The 19,524-nt window shown below is 40.2% G+C and overlaps 1 protein-coding gene across 1 annotated transcript; it reads left to right on the forward strand.

The window, feature by feature from the left end:
• Window positions 1-106: 106 nt before the first annotated feature.
• On the forward strand, window positions 107-9,665 carry ZUP1 (zinc finger containing ubiquitin peptidase 1). The gene is made up of 9 exons (XM_067293813.1): window positions 107-439; window positions 2,335-2,445; window positions 3,399-3,508; window positions 4,291-4,459; window positions 5,924-6,112; window positions 6,427-6,595; window positions 7,314-7,465; window positions 7,772-7,992; window positions 9,154-9,665. The coding sequence occupies exons 1-9, from the start codon at window positions 133-135 to the stop codon at window positions 9,199-9,201; spliced, it is 1,476 nt and encodes a 491-aa protein (XP_067149914.1). The 5' UTR covers window positions 107-132; the 3' UTR covers window positions 9,202-9,665.
• The last annotated feature ends 9,859 nt before the right edge of the window (window positions 9,666-19,524 follow it).

Raw genomic sequence — 19,524 nt, forward strand, 5'->3', positions numbered from 1 at the left:
ATAACTTACTTCCGACGCCGGCTGATTCAGGCAGCCGTGGGGCGGAAGTTGTGAGTCTTTCGATTTCCCCGTTGGGGTGGGGCTGGCGGTTGTGGCCGTTGGTGGTGGCGGCGGCGCCCCCCCCCCCCCCCGATGCTGGTGTGCGATATCTGCGGACAGGTGCTGCCTTCGGAGGCGGCGGTACGGCGGCACCTGCGGCGCACGCACCTGGAGCGCCTGCCCCGCTGCCCGCTTTGCGGCGCCGCCGCGCCGGGCTACGACGAGCTCCAGCGGCACATCGAGGCGGCGCACCCGGAGCTGGAGCCGCCGGGCGCCCGTTGCGCCGAGCCCTCCCCGGGGCCTCCCGAATGCCCCTTCTGTGGGGAGGCGGCGGCGGGCCGGGAGCTGGAGGGGCACGTGAGGGCGCGGCACGGGCACCTGCTGGTCCCCCCGGGCACAGGTGAACGGCGGCGGGGCCCGGGCGGGCGGCCTGCGTGCCGCGGCCCCCAGCGGGGTGGGGCGGGCCGGACCGGACCGGGCCGGGCCGGGCCGGGCCCCGAGCAGGGAGCCTCGGCATCCCGCTTGGCTCCGTGCTGAGGGTAGCGCTGGCTGCGGCCGCCCCGGCGGGGTGCGGAGCGCAGACACCGGCGGTGGTGCCGAGTGCCGTGCTATTGGCGCTGCGGGGATTTTACTCCGTGTCCAAGGGACTGAGTGCCCCGTTGCGACTGCAGTGTCTTGGGGGCGCCCCCGGAGGGCCTCTTGCAAAGGAACTCACTCCCTCGAGTACTCCAGGATCGCTCAGGGATGCAGACGAGGGGCAGTGAGTGAAGGCGATAGAGTCTCTTGAAAAGCCTACTCCTGAGCAGAACTAAAAACACAATGTAGATGGACCTGTAATGTTTTGCATTCACAAAACGCACTACAGATATTAATGAAAGCAAGAAGATGATGAAAACTGCAGTGATGAAAATTGTACTTTTCTTCTAATTATGCATCTTCTATAGAAATAACTCATAGAAAGCCATGGAAAATGCTAATGCTACAGTACTTTCAATGAGTATCCTTAAAAAAAGGATAATCCTCCACTCAGTCTTTTGGTCCCTCAGAGACATCTTTAGCACAAAATGAGCTCCATGAGGCAGCAATGCTTGCTAGCAGCAAAGAAGGCTGACAGCCTCCTGGGCTGCTTCAGGGAGAGTGCTGCCAGCAGACTGAGGGAGTCTTCCCCTCAACTCAGCACTGTTGAGGCTACACCTGAAGTGCTGTCTCTAGTGCTGGGCTCCCCAGTACAAGGGAGACATGGACCAGCTGGAGCAAGTCCAGTAAAGGGCCACAAAGAATATTAAGAGACTGGAGCATCTCTCATAGGAGGGGAGGCTGAGAGAGCTGGGACTGTTCAGCCTGGAGAAGAGAAGGCTCTGGGGGTGGGGAGAGGGGGTGTGATCTGATCAATGTGTATAAATATTTCATGGGAGAAGTAAAGATGGAGCCACACTCTTCTCAGTGGTGCCCAGTGGTAGGCCAACAGGCAGTGGGGACAGATTGAAATACAGGAAGTTCCATTTAAACATAAGATTTTTTTTTATTATATTTTTATACTTAAAGCAGTCAAACACTGGAACAGGTTGTCCTGTTGGCTGATTAGTCTACATCTTTTGAGATATTCAAAACCTGTCTGTACGTGGTCCTGGGCAACCTGACCTGTTCTGGTTGACCCTGCTTTGAGCAGGGGGCTTATCTACATGATCTCCGGAGGTTCTGTCCAACCTTAACTATTCTAAGATTCTGTGATGCTCTTTGGTAATACTAAAACTACAAACAATATTTATTTGAGGAGATATAGAAAGACCAACAAAATAAGAATGAGAAGATGTTTTTACTTTATTTTTCCTGTGCATCAACTGCTGTATTATCACACAAACATTAAAGGATTATAAACAAGCATTCCTCCATTAGCAGGATAGATAGGATAGATCTTTTTATTAACGATATGATATTTCAGACTAAGCACTTCTTAATACAAGTATTATCACAGAAAATAGTGATCTGTAAGTTGAATAGGTCAAAGCTTGATTAGTAGAAAGAGGGAAAATCTCTCTTCTGACAAACTTGACAGGCATTTAAATATGAATTCTTAAATATGAATCTTTAATTAAATGGTGCTCTAGATTAAGAACGTAATAGCTGTTTTGGGGTTTGCTGTCTTTCCCTGGGGAATTTGACAGTACAAAATTCATTATTGTGTATTTATCTTAAACTGTGTACATCAATGAAGGGGATGATTCTTGCAAAAAAAAAAAAAAATTAGCATGAAAACTAATTAAGCATGAAACTGCAAGTCTCTTTCAAACACAGGAGATGGTGAACAGCTGTATGAATGTCCAATATGCAGTCTTGCCTGTACAAATGTTCAGATTCTCCAAGAACACGTGGATTTACACTTAGAGGAGCATAGCTTTTCAGAAGGTACGTGAAAGGATGCAAGCTTGATAGTATTTGAAAATATTTTAAACTATTTATTTGTTGTGGTATAGAATCTTAGGCAAAATTTCAACTAAATATTTCCGTATTTAAAAAAAACAAAAAACGTATGCCTCCCTAATAAACTTAACATAGTTAATAGCAAGTCCTATCACGTGGCTGAGTGCTCTGTTTAATTACACATGCTAAAAGAAATATCTGTCTGTGCCTGCTTATTAAATAAATGCACTATATTGTGGGAAAAATAAAACTTAGGGGGGAAAAATGTTTAAAAGATTGCCATTTTTTTTCCAGCTCTATAGAAGGTTTATATACATGGAACTTGGAACATTCTGGTATAACATGAGTTTAAAAGCAACAGCTTATTAAAATTTCTAATTTATTCTCAAATCTTTTCTCTAAATGATCGTGCTGATTAACTAGCTGTAGTGATAAGGGAAAAGAGTCAAAATAAGTTTGCTTTTGTTAGCACAGTTCCCTTCCTATGGGTTTCCGGTTCTCCAACCCTAAGTTTGTTTGTATCACTTCATCATTATGAGATTGCTAGCAGTGATCCTAGAAGCTATCTGTGATACTCAGCAAATTGGGACTTCTTGCTAACAAATCAGGTGAAAAGTAGTAAACAAAAGGTGTTTTCTTAGTAGTAGAGGTACATGCATTATTTGCCAAGTAACTGTCCTTTAATCCTGCATAATCTTTGTCTAAATTGGGAAGCTGAGTCTTGGTAGACTGAATGTCATTGGTATTACCTAGTATTCTTTGCTAATACCTGAATATGGTAGGGGATGCATCTCCTAAAATTAATGCATAGGTCTTTTTATGTATGTCTGCTTGTAAAAGACAATGTTTTGTGTTTTAAAGATCAAACAAATGATTATTCAAAGCATTGTTAACTTCCTGATCAAGTCTTCTCTTTGTAAAATGTTTTTCCTGGGTAGGTGGAAACTTAAGAGATCTAGAACTGGCTCAGCAGCTCCAGACTGAAGAAGATAAACAGCAAAGGTCAGAAGAAGAGAGGCAAGAGAGGGAAGAATTTAAAAAGTTACAGGTACAGTATTACTTCTAAATGATAAAATTTGAAAGAGTTGTGCAATTATATAAGCTGCGTACCTAGAAACTGTAATGTTTTGTTTCTTGAAAATTAGAATAGCCATACCAGGTCAGAGCTGCACAATCAGCCAGGCTGTACTGAGACAGTGGTGCAGGAGTGGGCTGTAGACAGATGCAAGCCCTCAGTAACCCCAGTCCTGGCACTGGTGCTGAGCATGCGTGCCTTGAGCTGCTTGGCTCTACTGCTGTGAGTGGTGCTGGCCCAGGATGGGGCCTGTGCACTGCAGGACTCCGTGTGCGTGCTGCGCTGCCCTGGCGTGTCTCCTGCTTTAGTGCTCTGCCTCACAGGGCATTACCTGAGCCCTTGAGCATCCTGCCTATCCTCCTCTTGTACACCATCACCTACTTTGGTACATGCTTGTTCCCAGACCCTCCCTGCTAGCTCCTAATGTCCCTCTCCCTCCCACCTCACAGCCTTGATAGCTTCACCACCCTCTCTTGCTATCTCCGGGTCATAGACTGCCTCTGTGCCAATGGCTCTCTGCCCAAAAGATGGCAGAGGGAGATGTCTACGCTTCCAGGGACGGCTCTCCTAAGCTTGCATTCCTGGTCTGGAATGGAGTTTGGCCTTCAGCTCTAAAATCTCATGAACTGAGATATTTTTGTCTCACTGTTTACTATTTTTCCACATTACTGATTATGTATGTAGCTTCTCTAAATCTTTAATGAATGTGAATTTAAAAGATGTCATCTAAATGATGCACGTTCCATCCCTAACAGAAACAATATGGCTTGGATAATTCTGGAGGCTACAAGCAGCAATTGATAAAGAATGTGGAAAGGGAAGTTGACAGAGGAAGAATGCAGCCTTTTGAATATCACAAGAGAAAAGCTGACATGATGGAATCTTTGGCTTTTGGTATAGATGATGGGAAAACAAAGACCTCAGGTAAATTGCTGAAGTTATACAACTAAGAGTGTACTTTTTAGGCCTAGGCTGTAGTGACCAAATCTGTTTTTAATAAAGCATTTCACTACTTAGATAATTGGACATTTAATATTAGTTGCATCTTAATTCAACGTGTTATTTTCTAGATTAATGAATGACCTGTCACATCATAGTCCTAAACTAATAACTAAATCTGAGCTTGCTATGTTTCTAATCTTTCTTCTAAGCTGAAGACTTTTTTTTTTTTCTTTCTTTCTTTCTTGGAATCAAGTTGCCTGTTTAAGGGATCAGACACAATATGATCTCAGTATGGTTTGCATCTGGTATTACATGTTGTTTTATACAAGGGTATGTTTGTTTACTACTTAGTACTTTCTGCTTCCTAACCTGGTTAGCTGTTATGATTTATGGTAGCTTTTTGTGTTCTGTTTCAGTTGGTGATAATAATAGTAATTCAGATGGACATGGTGCTTACCTGGGACAAATTTACACTAAGTCCAAGAAAAGACTGGACTAGTCTAAATATCTGCTTGTTATATATTCTTTGAAATGTTTTTTAATTGTTACAAAAATATAGTCCCAATGCATTTTTAAGGCCCAAAAGGCTTTCCTTTCTTTTCTTGCCAAGGCCACAGTTCAAAGGTGTTTTAACTTATCGCTACTAACTCTGCATTACAAAATATCCATTTGCATCTTGATGGGTAAACTAAAATTTCTTCTAGAAAATGTATTGAGTAGAGTTAATACATTCAATGTTTTCGTTCTTGACAACCATTTAGACTTCAGAAAGGAATCCGTAATGGCTAAAAAAAAGTTTGCCTTGACGATAGCACAACAACAAAGGGCCGTTGAACACTTACACATCCAAATAGGAAAGAGAATTCCCAACCATGTTCTTTTATGTAACAAAGAATGATTTGTAACATCCCTTCAAGTGAATTTTCTTAAAATATTTATAGTAATTCTCAAATTCTGTGCCACTCCTTTTCCTGCCTTAGTTTCTCCAGGAAAAATGATTTGGAGTGGAACACAAGGGTTACATAGTATCCATAAGTATTTCTGTGTTTGTAAGGGATATTGTATTGGAGGTGAGGCTGAGGTAAGGGCTTTACTGCTGATAGTACTTCTGTTTCATAATAATAATATTTCTTGTGCAGATTACAGTTTATATGTAGTCCAAGCTGTTTAATTTAAAATATCCTCTGTGTAGGAACAGTGAAAAAATAGCTTGAATTCTTGACATTCTTCATAGTATACAGATACATCAAGATAAAGAGCATAAGAAATGAAATAGAAATAATGTCCAGTGTCTTTGTGATCCATGTTCTAGATCTAATGTAGGATCACTTAGAAATTTTGGCATGAATTGTCTCAATCTTTGTTTCAAGCTGGAGAAGAATCTATTTCTGAAAAATTATGTAATTCATTTAATGGGCGTAAATTTTGTTTTTGGTCTTCTTTTAGGAGTCATTGAAGCATTGTGCAAGTACTATCAGAATGAAAACAAAGATGTGAGACGTGTATGGCTTTCTACATCAGTAGATCATTTCCACTCATCTTTGGGCGACAAAGGCTGGGGTTGCGGTTACAGGAATTTCCAAATGCTCCTTTCATCACTGTTGCAAAACAGCTCATATGATGACTGCTTGAAAGGTATTAATTAGAACAGCGTATTTGTTGTACGTACCTTAGATGACAAAGCTTTTGACTGTTGTGTAAATGAAAAGACAAAACATCAAAGCTTACTAGGCCAAAGATAGCTATTAAATGCTTGCTGTACCATTAGACCATGCTGTGGAAAGAATCTGAGGATTGAATACTGGCAAGACATGATGTAGCTGAGGTTTTAGCTTAGTTTTTGGGGTGTATCTTTATGATGTTAATTGCTTCTTATAAAAGAGGCTGAATATTCATTACTAATAGACTATTTTAGTAACTAATCTTAATCCAAAAATTTTCTGTCTCAGGTATTATGCTAACACCTAGTATACCAAAGATTCAGTCCATGATTGAAGATGCCTGGAAAGAAGGCTTTGATCCTCATGGGGCATCTCACTTCAACAACAGGTTACGTGGTACCAAGGCATGGATAGGAGCATGTGAAATTTATTCGCTCTTAACTAGTCTCAGGATAAAGCAAGTATCTTTTTTTTCTTTGTTTTGCGTGGTTTGTTTTTTTTTTTTGCATTGGTCATGCATATACCTTTATAGTGTAAGAACCGCATGATGAAAAGCCAACTTAGCCACCTTAGTGACTTTAAATTTAACCAGCTTGTAAGTGGATATAAGGTCTAGTCAATGCAGCACAAAGCTGTGTAACTACTTATGCAGATAATAAATTGAATACTTACTTACAGCATTGAAACCTGGTGAAAATTTGTCCACATATGCATAAAGCTAAACAATGATTAAAAGTTTAATTTTTCTTAAAGTTCAGTCTTAAGAACTATCTGAATTTGAGCTATTTACTTGCATATCCTGAAAGCTGTTAATTGGACTCTGTGATATACATATATTGCTTGTGCAAAGATCAAAATCGCTTTCATTTTTATGAATTTTGTGAGCTGTTGTTATGCTGAACAGAGTACTGCTTTTGTCACAGAATAAATCTTCCAGTTTTGAACAATATATATCATGTTGGTTCATAATTATGTTTGTCCTCTACTCCTATATTTGAAAAAAAGTGACAACCATCACTTGATTGCTGGGATTGCTGTGTTTATAAAATGTTCTTGGTAAAGAAGCGTAGGGATGGAGAGAAGGAAAAGGATTGTTGTTTGGGGGGGGGTTGTTTTTTAACAGCCTGGCCTGGCTGAAGTTTTACTGTTGAGATTTCATTTTAAATTTTCTGTAGGTGTCAAATCATTGACTTTCACAAACCAACTGGTCCCGTGGGTACACACCCTCGTTTATTTGAGTGGATTTTGTGCTACTATTCTACAGATAATGAAGGCAGTGCAAAGGTTGTGTGTACTTCCAGACCACCTATCTACCTGCAACACCAAGGTCAGCATCATGTACACTAGTTTCTTACTGTTTTCCATCATTCTCTATATGTGTTGCAATCCTGAGTATGCACAGTTTTTCTTAAATTTTTATTTATTAAGTAAAGAGTAACAAAAACAATTATTTTTACTGGATGGAAAAGCTGGGCGTGATGGGGGTTTGAACTATTTGACATCTGCTTTTTTTTATGTTTACTTGGTTAATTTTCAACTAATATTTTACTTGATCTGAAAGTAAATAGCTCATTAAAAGAAAGTGAATTTGATTTATGGGTTTTAAAATATTGAAAATCTGTTTTGAAATTAGGTCATAGTCGTACTGTTGTTGGAATAGAAGAGAGGAAGAATAGAACATTATGTTTACTACTATTTGATCCAGGATGTCCTTCACAAGAAATGCAAAAACTGTTAAAACAAAGCAGTGATGGTACGAGCCTCAAACTACTACGGAAACTTGTGGGTAGCTTAAAAGAAAAGCAATACCAGATAGTTGCTGTAGATGGTGTACTCACATTGGAAGAGAAAGCTGTAAGTATTTCAAAAAAACTGCAACAAAATTTAAAAGAATCTGCCTCTCTGCTTTCATACTCAAATGCGTGTATGTGGTTGCCCAGTTAATTATTTTTGTTCATTCCCCTCCCTCTGCCACCTTCTGTTTATTCTCCGTTAATTGAATGATTACAAGATATCCTTAAGATCAAAAAAAGCTTTGCCTCTAAATACATGTCACCTTGATGTATCTGAGAACTCCTAAATCTCTTATGAAGCTTACAGCATTCTGTATGTGTACATTAGGCATTTTTTTCATTTTCTTACAGTATCTTCTCCCAAATAACTTCTTGTGGGCATATAAGATAGTTGCAAATGATTCATACCATAGTATAAAATTACTTTGGGGGTTTTTTTTTTAGTGCAACTTTGTGAAGCTGTGTGGTGCTTGTCAGCATTTGATAGCTGAAAAACAAAAACACAGATATTGAGGCCAAACCATCCAATGTCTCCTCGGCTTGGGCACCAGTACTAGTACATTCTGATTTCTAAGAGTACTTGGAACTTCGTATATTCAAAGCTGCTATCAACTTAATCTATATGTTTGAGCAGCTGGTGTTTTTATAAATTCTGTCCAGATGAGTCACATAGGCCATCATATCTTTAAAGCCTTCAAAGTTCTTTCAGCTGAGTGTGTCAGACATAAATTTCTCTCTCAAGCTTCTTTTCTACACAAACAAATTCTGAGGAACCATGTTCTGATTCTGAGGTCTCATCAGCAGTCTTCAATGTGCTGAAGCTTCCAGACAGCTTGCTTTTTTAAGTTATGAAGTCACAGGTGACTGATTCACCTACTCAAGTACATTTTACAGCTGTATATTGAAAGGAGACATTGTCTAAGTGCTTCTTGGCCTCTGAATGTGTCAGAAATAGTGGAAAGACACTTTGACACCATCTCTTTCCTCTACTGGCAAAAGGATTAAAATTGAAAGCACAGTGAATGGAAAAGTGTTTTTTTTTTTTTCAGATTTGATCGATACTTTAAAATATAATTTGTTTGTTTAAAATTTTACTTTGAAAGCTCCCAGTTAATTAAGATGAAATATAACCCCTCATACAGGCTAAGCTTATTGAAATGTTTTCCAAATTGATGGTTTAAAATGATATTTTCATTCCATTAAAGCAATTTTTTCGTTTTAGGCTCGCTGCCGTGCTTCTCGGGTCTTCACATCAGAAAAGATTCCTTAAAGGATGCCTTTACTACCTCTGTCTAGAATTTGCCAGATGCAAAACATTAAACTTCTGGACCATGATTGTAACATAACCATTTTTAGAATTAAATTGTTTTTTTTTTTAATAAGCATTTGGGACTCTGGAGAAGAATAAGACTGGAGTAAACCTGTAATTTTGATATTCAACAAGAAGATAAAACACTTTCCTCCTGCTGAATCTAACTCTTCACTATTATGGTCCTTGAACTTCTTTATTATCTTACTAGTACATCTGATAGCATTTTCTTAGTTGTTTAAATGAAAAAGCAACACCCACCTTCCTGTAGCAAACTATGCACCATAGGTAACTTTCAAGAGCTGTGGATAAAGATACTGTGGAACTACTTTATTGCTGTGTCTTCTCAAGTTTACCTCTGTAAATGCATTTATACAGCCTCTGTGACTAATTCTGTATTTCATATAAAGTTTGATCTGAAAATATCTAGTATGCCTCAGTAACTTATCTTCCAAATATTTTCAAAGTACAGAGACAAGTCAGGGACTTCATATGATATAGTCTGCTCCAGCAGGGATTATTCAATTCCAATTTATTAAGGAACTTCTTTTCAGTTAGCTGGCTTCTCTAGATACACTACTTGTGAACATGCATGTGTGTGTGCTTATGAGGTGGTTCAGTGTTAGTTTTGTATGTGAGGTGTAAATCGTCAGTAGAGGTGGGTAATGAGTATTTTAGCATTATTTAATTATTTCAGTTGACCTTATACTAAAATACCTGTATTCACTAGCCTATCCTATTATGAGAAGTTTTCTGCTGGGCTACCCTTATTTTCCCTCTTGTCTGCATGTACACAGTCGCCTATTTTACTGAACAGTAATCAATTAAACTTTTCCCTTCTTGTTTCTAAGAAGGCAAGAACTAGGTCTGTTACAGCTTAGCTGCTGTAATACCATGCTTTTGTTGTGTCCCATGCCTACATCAATATAAGGACTGGATGGTAGGGACAGAGAGAAAGAGTAGAAAACTAGTAAGAGTGGGAATCTGTAGCAAATAAGTTACAGCCTCCCCCCCCCCCCCCCATGATTTTTTTTTTCCCCCAAACAAGGGTAAAATTGGCTTGAAATTGAACCAAACAGATACTTTGAACTAGTTTGATTTCTGTTCCCAAATCTTGATTGTGTCAGCTCCATGTGCTGACTGGGTGGCTGTACTGCTTATTTGGTCTCTGAACAAGACCCATACAGCCTCATTCACTTCTGGGGAAGCTGCTCCTGTGCTATGCCCAAGTGCTAATTCCATGCTAGCTAAGCTAAGTGGGGGACAAGTACTCTAGCTAGCTAAGTGGGGCAAGAAGTTGCTAGATTCCTCCTCCAGGAAGGAGAGCAGAGTTTTAAACATTCTTACTGCCAGACGTGCCTCCTGTTAGGTCAGGGGGGAGTAAGAAGGAAAAAGGCATAAAGGAGACTTAAAACCATGCTGATGTGAGTCATTTTCTGGAAAGAGGTCAGCAGCACTGGTGCACAGAGCCACTACCTGCTCATAACCTCATCATCTCTGTAGCATAATGCTGTATGTGACTGCCTGGCAAAGGGTTTGGGACATTTGGTCAAGAACCTGGAAAGAATTTCAGGGATTGCAGGTAACACTTGAGTGTGACAAGTGTGTTTTGGGCCTAGCATCAGCTTCCAAGCTCATGACTTCCACTGGGAAAATGGAACTTCCTCCTGGTGTTGCTTGCTGCTATCACTTTTAGGAGGCCTGTCCTTACCTCTTGGTGTGCAACAAACTTGCCAAGGATGGCTAGTGTGTTCTGTGGTATGCCAGTATATTAGCATTTCAAACTTCCTGCCTACACAGTGTTTTCTTAAGCTGTTTTCCCAGTATTTCTGTATCTAGATAGGCTACTTGCAGAACCTACTGCCTCTGCCCCCAAGCCTGCCCTCTGTTTTAACATTCCTATTAAAATATTTCAGGAAATTTTTGAATTCCTGTGTTTGAATATATCTATGTTTGAATTCCTATATGTAAGCCATCTAACCTATTTTATTCAAACCCAGATAATAATCTGAATTTTAATATAGACACTTCTCCATGAAAAAAACATTGGTTTTAAGGACACTTATGAATTCCTCTATTCCTCAAGAATACAGCACTGCTAGGATGGGATTCCGCTTGAGATGGACAGCTGAAATGTAGGTGTCTGCATGTGAGTTAAGTGTGTAAACTCCCATTCTAGCGACTCCAGATATATCAGCGAAGCCTAGAAAGCAATTTGGCTCAGCATAAAGCAGGTGCCAAGGCTTAAGTCAATCACCCATTTACAGATGTCTAGCAGTGTTTGAAATGCCTTGGGGTATCAAAAGCATCTGCAAGGAGCTGGCAAGCTCCTTGCATTACAGGATTTATGGAAGATCAGGACCTTTTGTAGCACAGCTGAAGGCTAGGTAGCATCTCAAGAGACAGTAGAGGTCTGTGTGTGGGTAACTGAATCAGGTTAGTCTAGAGTGACTGAGCTTAGCCTGTTAAGTTCTATTTGGTTGGCTGCACGTAATCAGCTAGTGCCATTTGAAATGTCCTAGTGTATCCCTCCTGGCTTCTAGCTGCTGTTCTGGTAGGGCTCAGGTATCTTATGGGTCCTGTGTAGTATCTGCCAGGCTCATGGGATGCCTTGTATACTGCAGGGTGTCTCAGATGGCTCTAGGTGTGTAAGTTTAGATAACTGAATAGAGCCAGAGGGCTCTAAGGCATCTCAAAAGGCCATTTGAACTGACTGTGTTGACCAAGGACTCTATTGTAGATGTTTAATGCTATTTAAGAAACAAGTATGTTGTGTGTTTGAGGCACCCTGTGATATCCAAGACATGCTGCTCTCGCACGGTGTTTGTGAAAGTCATGCCTCCTCGGCCTGGTAGCTGAAGGCCAGGAGGGATGTTCTAGTGTGTTGCAGGTGGCACTGGATGCCTTTGTTTAAGCAACTGAATCATGCTGTAACATCTGTGTACTTTACTGGGAGCTTAGACACCTACCTCTCCTTTAAGGTCCTACATGTTGACATGTAGATGTAGGTGCCTTAATCTCAGCATTCTTGCCGTTATCCTGTGTCTCATGTTTTCTGTTCTCTGGCAATATTGGAGCTAGTAATTTTTATAAGTACTGAAACATATGAATGTGTAACAATATTACAAACCATACATTAATACATTCACTCAAACATGCATAAAATGGTAAAACTTGTAATTACAAAAAGATTTGTATTTCTTTTGTAGGTGTGTAGTGAACTGTAAGTGGCCCATAAACTGTGAAAGGGTTAAATATTTAGGACATTGTCTGAAGTGGTTGAGGTTAAGTACAGATTTACTGGGAATTAAGGGACCACCAGCCCCCATGTTAGCACCTGTCTCTGTGGCACATGCTCTTAAACCATGTGAAGCTTCAGCCTCTCACAGATATGCTTCAATCTTTTCTGCACTGTTCCCCCACCTCCCCTTTGACTGGGGCTGAGTCCACCCCTGGCTAAGACTGTGTAAAGACCAGATAGCACGTATTTGTACCAACATGACACTGTGCCTGGACTAGTAAGCCTTCTAAGAAGCAGGAATTATAGCTCAGCCCCAATTTTTAACTAATGTATTCAAACTGCTTTTGGGACAAAGCTGGTGTTTCAGCAAAATACTGTAATGTGCCAAATTTGAAATATCAATTTCTGTTTGTACTGCCTTGTCTCTGCACTATGTTGCACTGCAAGACACAGACATGCTGTTAGATTCTTCACGTGTTTACACACACTGTATACCCAAAATCCAGCAAATTCAATTGCGGCTGTAGGCACTGAGCCTTTCTGCCTGTCTCACACTGAGCACACAGAAAAAGAAAACTGTGTAATTAATAACCGATGGGATTCACTGCTTAGCACTGCTCTGGCAGTTAAGTGTAGATTCCTGTCTCCATCTTCCATCCTGTCAGGCCCTGCCTCACTCACTGCCTGCCTTCCAACTTTTGCAGCATACGAACCAAAGATGTTATAAGTGCAGTCTATTTCCCCACATAACCTTCCAGAAAATCCTTTAGATTCTCCCACTTTGGGCACTGAATAAGATGCTCATTGGGGAGTAAAAAAACCCGAAAGGCTATTTTTTCTTAACAAGTTTTCTGTGATTTTTTTTTGTCCACTTTTAAGTAAAACAGGCGATTCAACAAAATACAAGGATTAACCCAGTATATCTGATTGCTGTCAACAGCATGAGGAAATATAAATTTCTCGGCTCCTGACAGCCATCCACTCTGTAAAGATCTCCTTGTAGCTGCTATTACCCTTCAGAAGTGTCTGTGCTTTCCCCAGAGGAGGAAGACGATGGCCAGTGTTAATCCACGCTGTGCCTGCCAGCTCCCGCCTCACCCCCGCGTGCATCAGCTATCTCAAATGGGTCCTCACCTTTTATGCCAGCAAGTTGCATGCCTTCTCACCCTTTTTTTCACTTTTTTCCACCTCCTTTTGGCTTTCTGGGGAAAGGCTATTTTTTTCCCTTTCTGCAGAGTTTTTGATAATTGCAATGGTGCTCTTTCCTCACGCTCTTTGGGTGAGTGAGGTTCTCTGTCCTGAAGATGCCTGAGTGGTTGATGGTTTATCTCTTCTTCACATAAGCAGGATTGCTGTGAGCTGTTTGAAATTGTTTTCGAAGTTGTGCAATAACTTCTGCCTTCATTTGGTTCCCAGAGCCAGCCAGCAGCATTTATTTTAAGACTAGGATTTTTACATCTCAAACTTGGTAACAAAAGTGAGGTACTCCTTTAATATTTCTTGGTAAAAATATTTGAAAAATTTTTGGTGCAGTTTAGCCTGTTAGCCATGGTTCCCATGGTGATGGTATGTAATACACAGGGGAGACATTGTTGCTACATATTTCATAGCTTTGATTATAGCTTTATTTTAATATTCTAGAATGGCCAGCTCCCTGCCATTTTTGATGCAATTTTACAATTTTGCAACCTTTTTCAATTTTCTGCCATTAATATTCTAGTATGAACAGCTGAATTTTCCCTTGTCTTGCAGTCCTGTTCAAAAATCTTTTGGCCTCTAGAGTGGGAATTGCTGCTGTGATCTTTGATGTAATAAAATTGAGTTCTGGTATATTAAAATTCTTAGTATTTTTATAGTATTTCATGAGTTCAAAATACAGTTCTAATCAATTTTAACTGCCATTGTGATGCTCAGCATTTCTGAGGGGTTTGTTAGAAACCTCATGCTGGGCAATCAGAAAATAAAGAACATCTAGTTAATGAATGGCTGTGGCAATGTTGGCTTAAGAGACTGGTCCAGCACTAGTAAGAAACATTGTGCTCAAGACAGAAATACATTTTTCTTTAGAACAGAAGCTATTTCAGCTTTCTAACTACAGATTCATACTTTCTGTACTTACACTCGTTTATTTACTGCACAACTCTCATTTATTCAGCCAATGAGTCGGTAGACACAGCTCCATTCTTTACACAACCCTGATTATTTCCTTATCATCTACTGTGTATCCTGCAGAAGGCAGGGGTTGAATGGGGAAAATGGCAGGCAGTTATGTAGTCAGGCTGTATGTATGAAGGGGAGAGGAATTAAGGCTGAGTAACTTTAAGCCAGTATTTCCTAGCTTACAAAGTCTTGACACTTTTAATTTTACTTTATTTTTTAATATAAGTTTTGGATAACTCCACTGCAGTTTCTGTCATGAGAAAAAATACTGATCTGAATTATACTGTGGATCATTAATAGGTTTTGTTTTCTAAGGCTAAATGACACGTCTATCACATGAGTGAATGGTGTGACTGAGAAAAATTGCTATTATTATCCCGTCAGCTAGAAAAGATATAGACAAAACACTTGAGTATGTTTCACATTGTTTACTGACAGAGAAATGTGGTTGTCTGCCTAGTGGGTTCCATATGATATCTTTTGTGTAGAAAATAGCAATATAATGGTGTCTCCATACCTCCTACCCAACCTTTCTATGATGTGCAATGGAAATGCTATGGGATTCTGTGCTGGGATCGCTTCTGTTCAACATAATGAAGAAATGACCTGAAAAGTGAGCACACAAGAATATGTAAAAGTTATTTCGTGTTGTAAGGATGAAGGCAGACTATGAAGGCTATGGGAGGGGGTGGTAATGAGACTGAATAACTGGTTAATAAAACGGGAGAAAAAAAATCAGGTAGATAAACGTAAAGTGATGCAGGACATCATTGACAAGATAGGCCAAACTTTTGAGTGAGAAGATAATGTGCCCTATGGTGTGGGCAAGGTGGCCCACAATGACCTGAATGCTGACTATGTTTTGGAGCTGCACCCTTAGGGGTAGTTTGTGTGGCTGGGGCTTTCACATGCATAAGGGAAAGGTGGCAGCTGGGGACTCAGGGTACTTTGCTAGGTTTCTGTAAAGATAGCTAGTCTTTGGGAGAGCTGTGAAGTGAAGGCCAAATGTATGGTGGACCTGGCATGGGGTCCCAAGATCATGTGCCATAGCGGCAAGGTGTTGCTGATCCCAGGTCTCACCTGCTTTCAGGATGTGCAAAGGAAGCCTGTCCCCAACAACACAACAGCACTTAAAACTCTCGTGCTAAACCTAGCTGGCTTCTGATGCCTCATCTCAAAGTTCGTTAGTGTTCCCAAATGGATTTTCACCCTCTGTTCCAAAAAGTCTTGTGTCTTCGGATCTTAACAAGAGTTCCTTAAGTGTGGCAAGAGCAATGAGACTGTTTGTAATTACAGCATAGCTGGATGTCAGGGCTGTGCCTGTGTGCGCACACCCAGGGCACTTAAGTCATTAATTCCCCGAGTGATCCAGGAACTCCCCAGCTCCTGTCTGCACAGATGAGACAATGGACTGATAAGAGATAACGCGTTGCATTGAAACAATGGGCCAGCCTGAGATGGGGTGCCGGGCCTGGGAGGAGGTGCCCTAGGTACCTGTACAGCAAAGCCATTGACCAATCCATGCAGCAGCTTTCTAGCTGGGAGTCTTGGTCTGCCCTGACGTTTCCCCCAGGCAGCTCCTAGACCAGGGTGTATGTTTCAAGGTATCCTGGGTGCAGAACTGGGCTTTTCTAGAGACTCCCCCAGGCAGTTCCTGCTACAGAACTGGCCAACTGTGTCTAGGTAAGATACTTTTAAATAGTAGAAACTGTTCCTGCAGGTGCAGAAATGGTCACTTAGGACAATCTTTTCTACATAGTTAAGATAGTTAGGAGATATTTGTATATTGTTTAAGATAATTGATAGCAATGGATCATGCGTATGTGGGAGTGATTATGTAAGACCATGGGACAGCTGGATTATAAGTGAACAGAAGGGTAGTTCAGGGAGTCTCACCTGATCCAGGTGAAGATGGCTTTGTAAGGCCCTTGCAATAGCAATTCCTGTGGCCACCTGGACAGCAGCCAGCCATCCTGTTTGACATATTTGATTCCCAGGGCGAACATAACCTTATGCCAACATCCCAATAAATTATGGTTTGTTTGTTTGTTTTTTTAAAGAAATACTCTGTAAATGTCTGTGCAACACAAGCCTAATTACAAGATTTATTAAGGTCTAGTTACTGCTGTCTAACTTGTTTTAGCTTGATTCTAGGAGTACCATGTAGGGTAAAGGTTTGACGAACCTATGTAATCATTGTATAGTAAGAAATAGTCCTTTTGGTGAATTGGGGCTGGAGGGGGTAGGGCATCAACTTCTAAAATTTAGTTGGGAACCACTGAAAAGAAAGCGGAGTGTGGTAGCAAACATATATATAGCATAACATAACTCCAGTCATACCCAAGGGCGAGAAACCCCTACCCTGAACATCAAACCCCTCCTGTCAAGGGACTTGGGACACTGATGAGCTGTCATAAACTGCCTCCCCACAGTTTTTGAGGAAGAACCCAACACAGTCTTAGGACCCAGAAGGATGTTGGAAGAGGGAACACAACACCACAGAAAAAGCGTAGCCATTAGGCAGTTTATATGTAAAATTTAGTGCTACCTTACCTGTAACCTCAGCCATTAGCCCTGAATCTCTGGCACTGGTATGCTTTCCAACCTGGAAACATAGTGCATTTTAGGACCGATTTTGGCACCAGATGTATTTTTGCTTCATCTTTTAAACCTTTTGAACCTCTTTTGCCTTTGCTCATCTACCTATTCTTAAACTTACCTTTGTATCTATCTTAGTTGCATCTACAAGCCCTGAATGTGACTTGTTTAGCAGCAACTAAACTAGAGAGCAGGTAAGTGGAAAAAGATTGCAGAAAGCCAAGCACAAATCATGATAGCCTCATTTGCTACTGAAAGTTTGTCCTGAGAGAGAGAGAATAAATGCATTTGCACTCAAAACTGACTGAAATAACCATTTAAGGGACATTGCCTCTTACTGGCAGATTCCACTGGGGTCACAGAAATTGGACTTTGTATCTTCTTTGCAAATAATTGCTTCAGAGAAACAACTGGATCCTATCTGCACCAACTCACAAGCCCCTGAATATTTGGTTAACCACTTGGATGGAGAAATTGACAGCATATTGATAAAGTTCCAAGAATTATTTTGATTCATTTTTCTCTTCACAGATGACAGGGCAATAGAAGGAGTTTTATAATCAGAAGCAAATCACAGAAACTTGTCACTGCTGGGGGTCCTAACCACTCCTGTTCAGCTGCAAACTGCATTTTCTGAAGAAAGTGGTGAAGATGTGTCTGGGAACTTACCCTACGCAGGGTACAACCCTTCAGTGATTACTGAAAGGCTTTCTAAATCTGCTCTGCTTCAAGTGCTGAAGCTGATAATTCTTTATATGCAGTTAACTAACTGTCAAAAAAGTTTTAGGTAATTATCATGAAAATTAGCACTCAGGTTCATCGGGAGCTGCAACTGTCTTGCCCTGATTTCAAAAATATGTTCATTTCTCTTTGGAAATGCTGTCAACATTTTCTGTGAACCAAACACTGAGATTTTTAGTCAAAATGCCCATTTATATTCAATTTATCTTACATATGATTTTATAAATACTTTAAAAATATACTAGAATATTAAAAACTTAGACTTTAATGTGAACATTATTTTGAAACAAAATTAAGGTGATTTAATTCTAGTATATGGTCACACTGCTTTAGAGATAGGCATTTTTAGATTAAGTTTTCCTAAATGAAGAACTCCAATGAAAAATATGGACTGTAGGGAGCCCTAAATTTTTCTCACTGAAACAATTTTAACAGACTGTAATTATTCTTTAGAGTTATATGGCAATGAATTTCACTGAACAATCCATCCCTGAAAGTGGTGGTTTTCTATGTGCAGACAAGAGCTCACCTGTATAGGGTACTTTTCTAGCATGTCATTTTAGCACTGTTTCTCCCCTTTCTGCAGGTGGTGTGGGGGACATCTGTGGAGTCATGCAGGAGATAAATGTAGACTGAAGAGAAGTAATAGGTTTTCATTCCATCTCATGGGTCCAAAATGGGAGGTGGGTAAAGAACCTGGTGACATTATTTTCTCACATTCATTCTCTTTGTTAAAAGATCTATGCAATGTTCTTACATGTGGACTTTTGTAAAATGGCAGAAATTAGGATGGGCTATATTGGGGGAGGAGGAGGGGGTGGGACTTTTCATGCTTTTTTACCTTATCTGCAGTAACACCTTTTCTTTGCTCCAGATCTGTAGCAGGTTAATTACCTTTAGTATCAAAGGCTTGAAAATATTAGCAGAACCTGTTTTCTTTGGCAAAGAATGGTTTGGCAACAAAATATTTTGGCCTTGATTTACAGCGGGGGCCATCATAATAAAACTGACACTATTGCAACACACTGTGTTTTCTGATTGCTTGTACAATACTGATCTACCTCATTTTCTTACTTCACCTACTTTGTGCCTATCTATCTATCTTATTTTTTGTTCCAAAGTTTGAAAAACAGAAATTGAGAACTAGGAAATTGTTTTTATTCAAAGGATTAATAATTAAGCATAACAGACTACTATACAGTTGTGTCAGAAACAGTATTTATTACATACCTAAAGGAATTAATAATCATGAAAAATAGATATGAGAAACAAAGAGTTATAGGTTGAGAAGCCAAGAATTCCTGGGCTTTAATCCCTTCTCTGACTCAGAGAACTCAGTTGAAGATAACCTGTTAAATTAAAACATCCAAGCTATATCTTTCAGTGTTGCTTCCTCACATATACAGTCAGCCTAAAATACCTTTTTTAAGGTATAGTGCTAAATCCAAAGTGAATATGTGGTCCTCACTTGTCTCTTTATTGAAAAGTGTCTAAATGATCAATCTTGTCTTCCCTAATAGGTCTATCTTTTGTTACTCAAAGTG

This window comes from Apteryx mantelli, chromosome 3, assembly GCF_036417845.1.
Source record: "Apteryx mantelli isolate bAptMan1 chromosome 3, bAptMan1.hap1, whole genome shotgun sequence".
In the NCBI taxonomy this organism is placed as follows: domain Eukaryota; kingdom Metazoa; phylum Chordata; class Aves; order Apterygiformes; family Apterygidae; genus Apteryx; species Apteryx mantelli.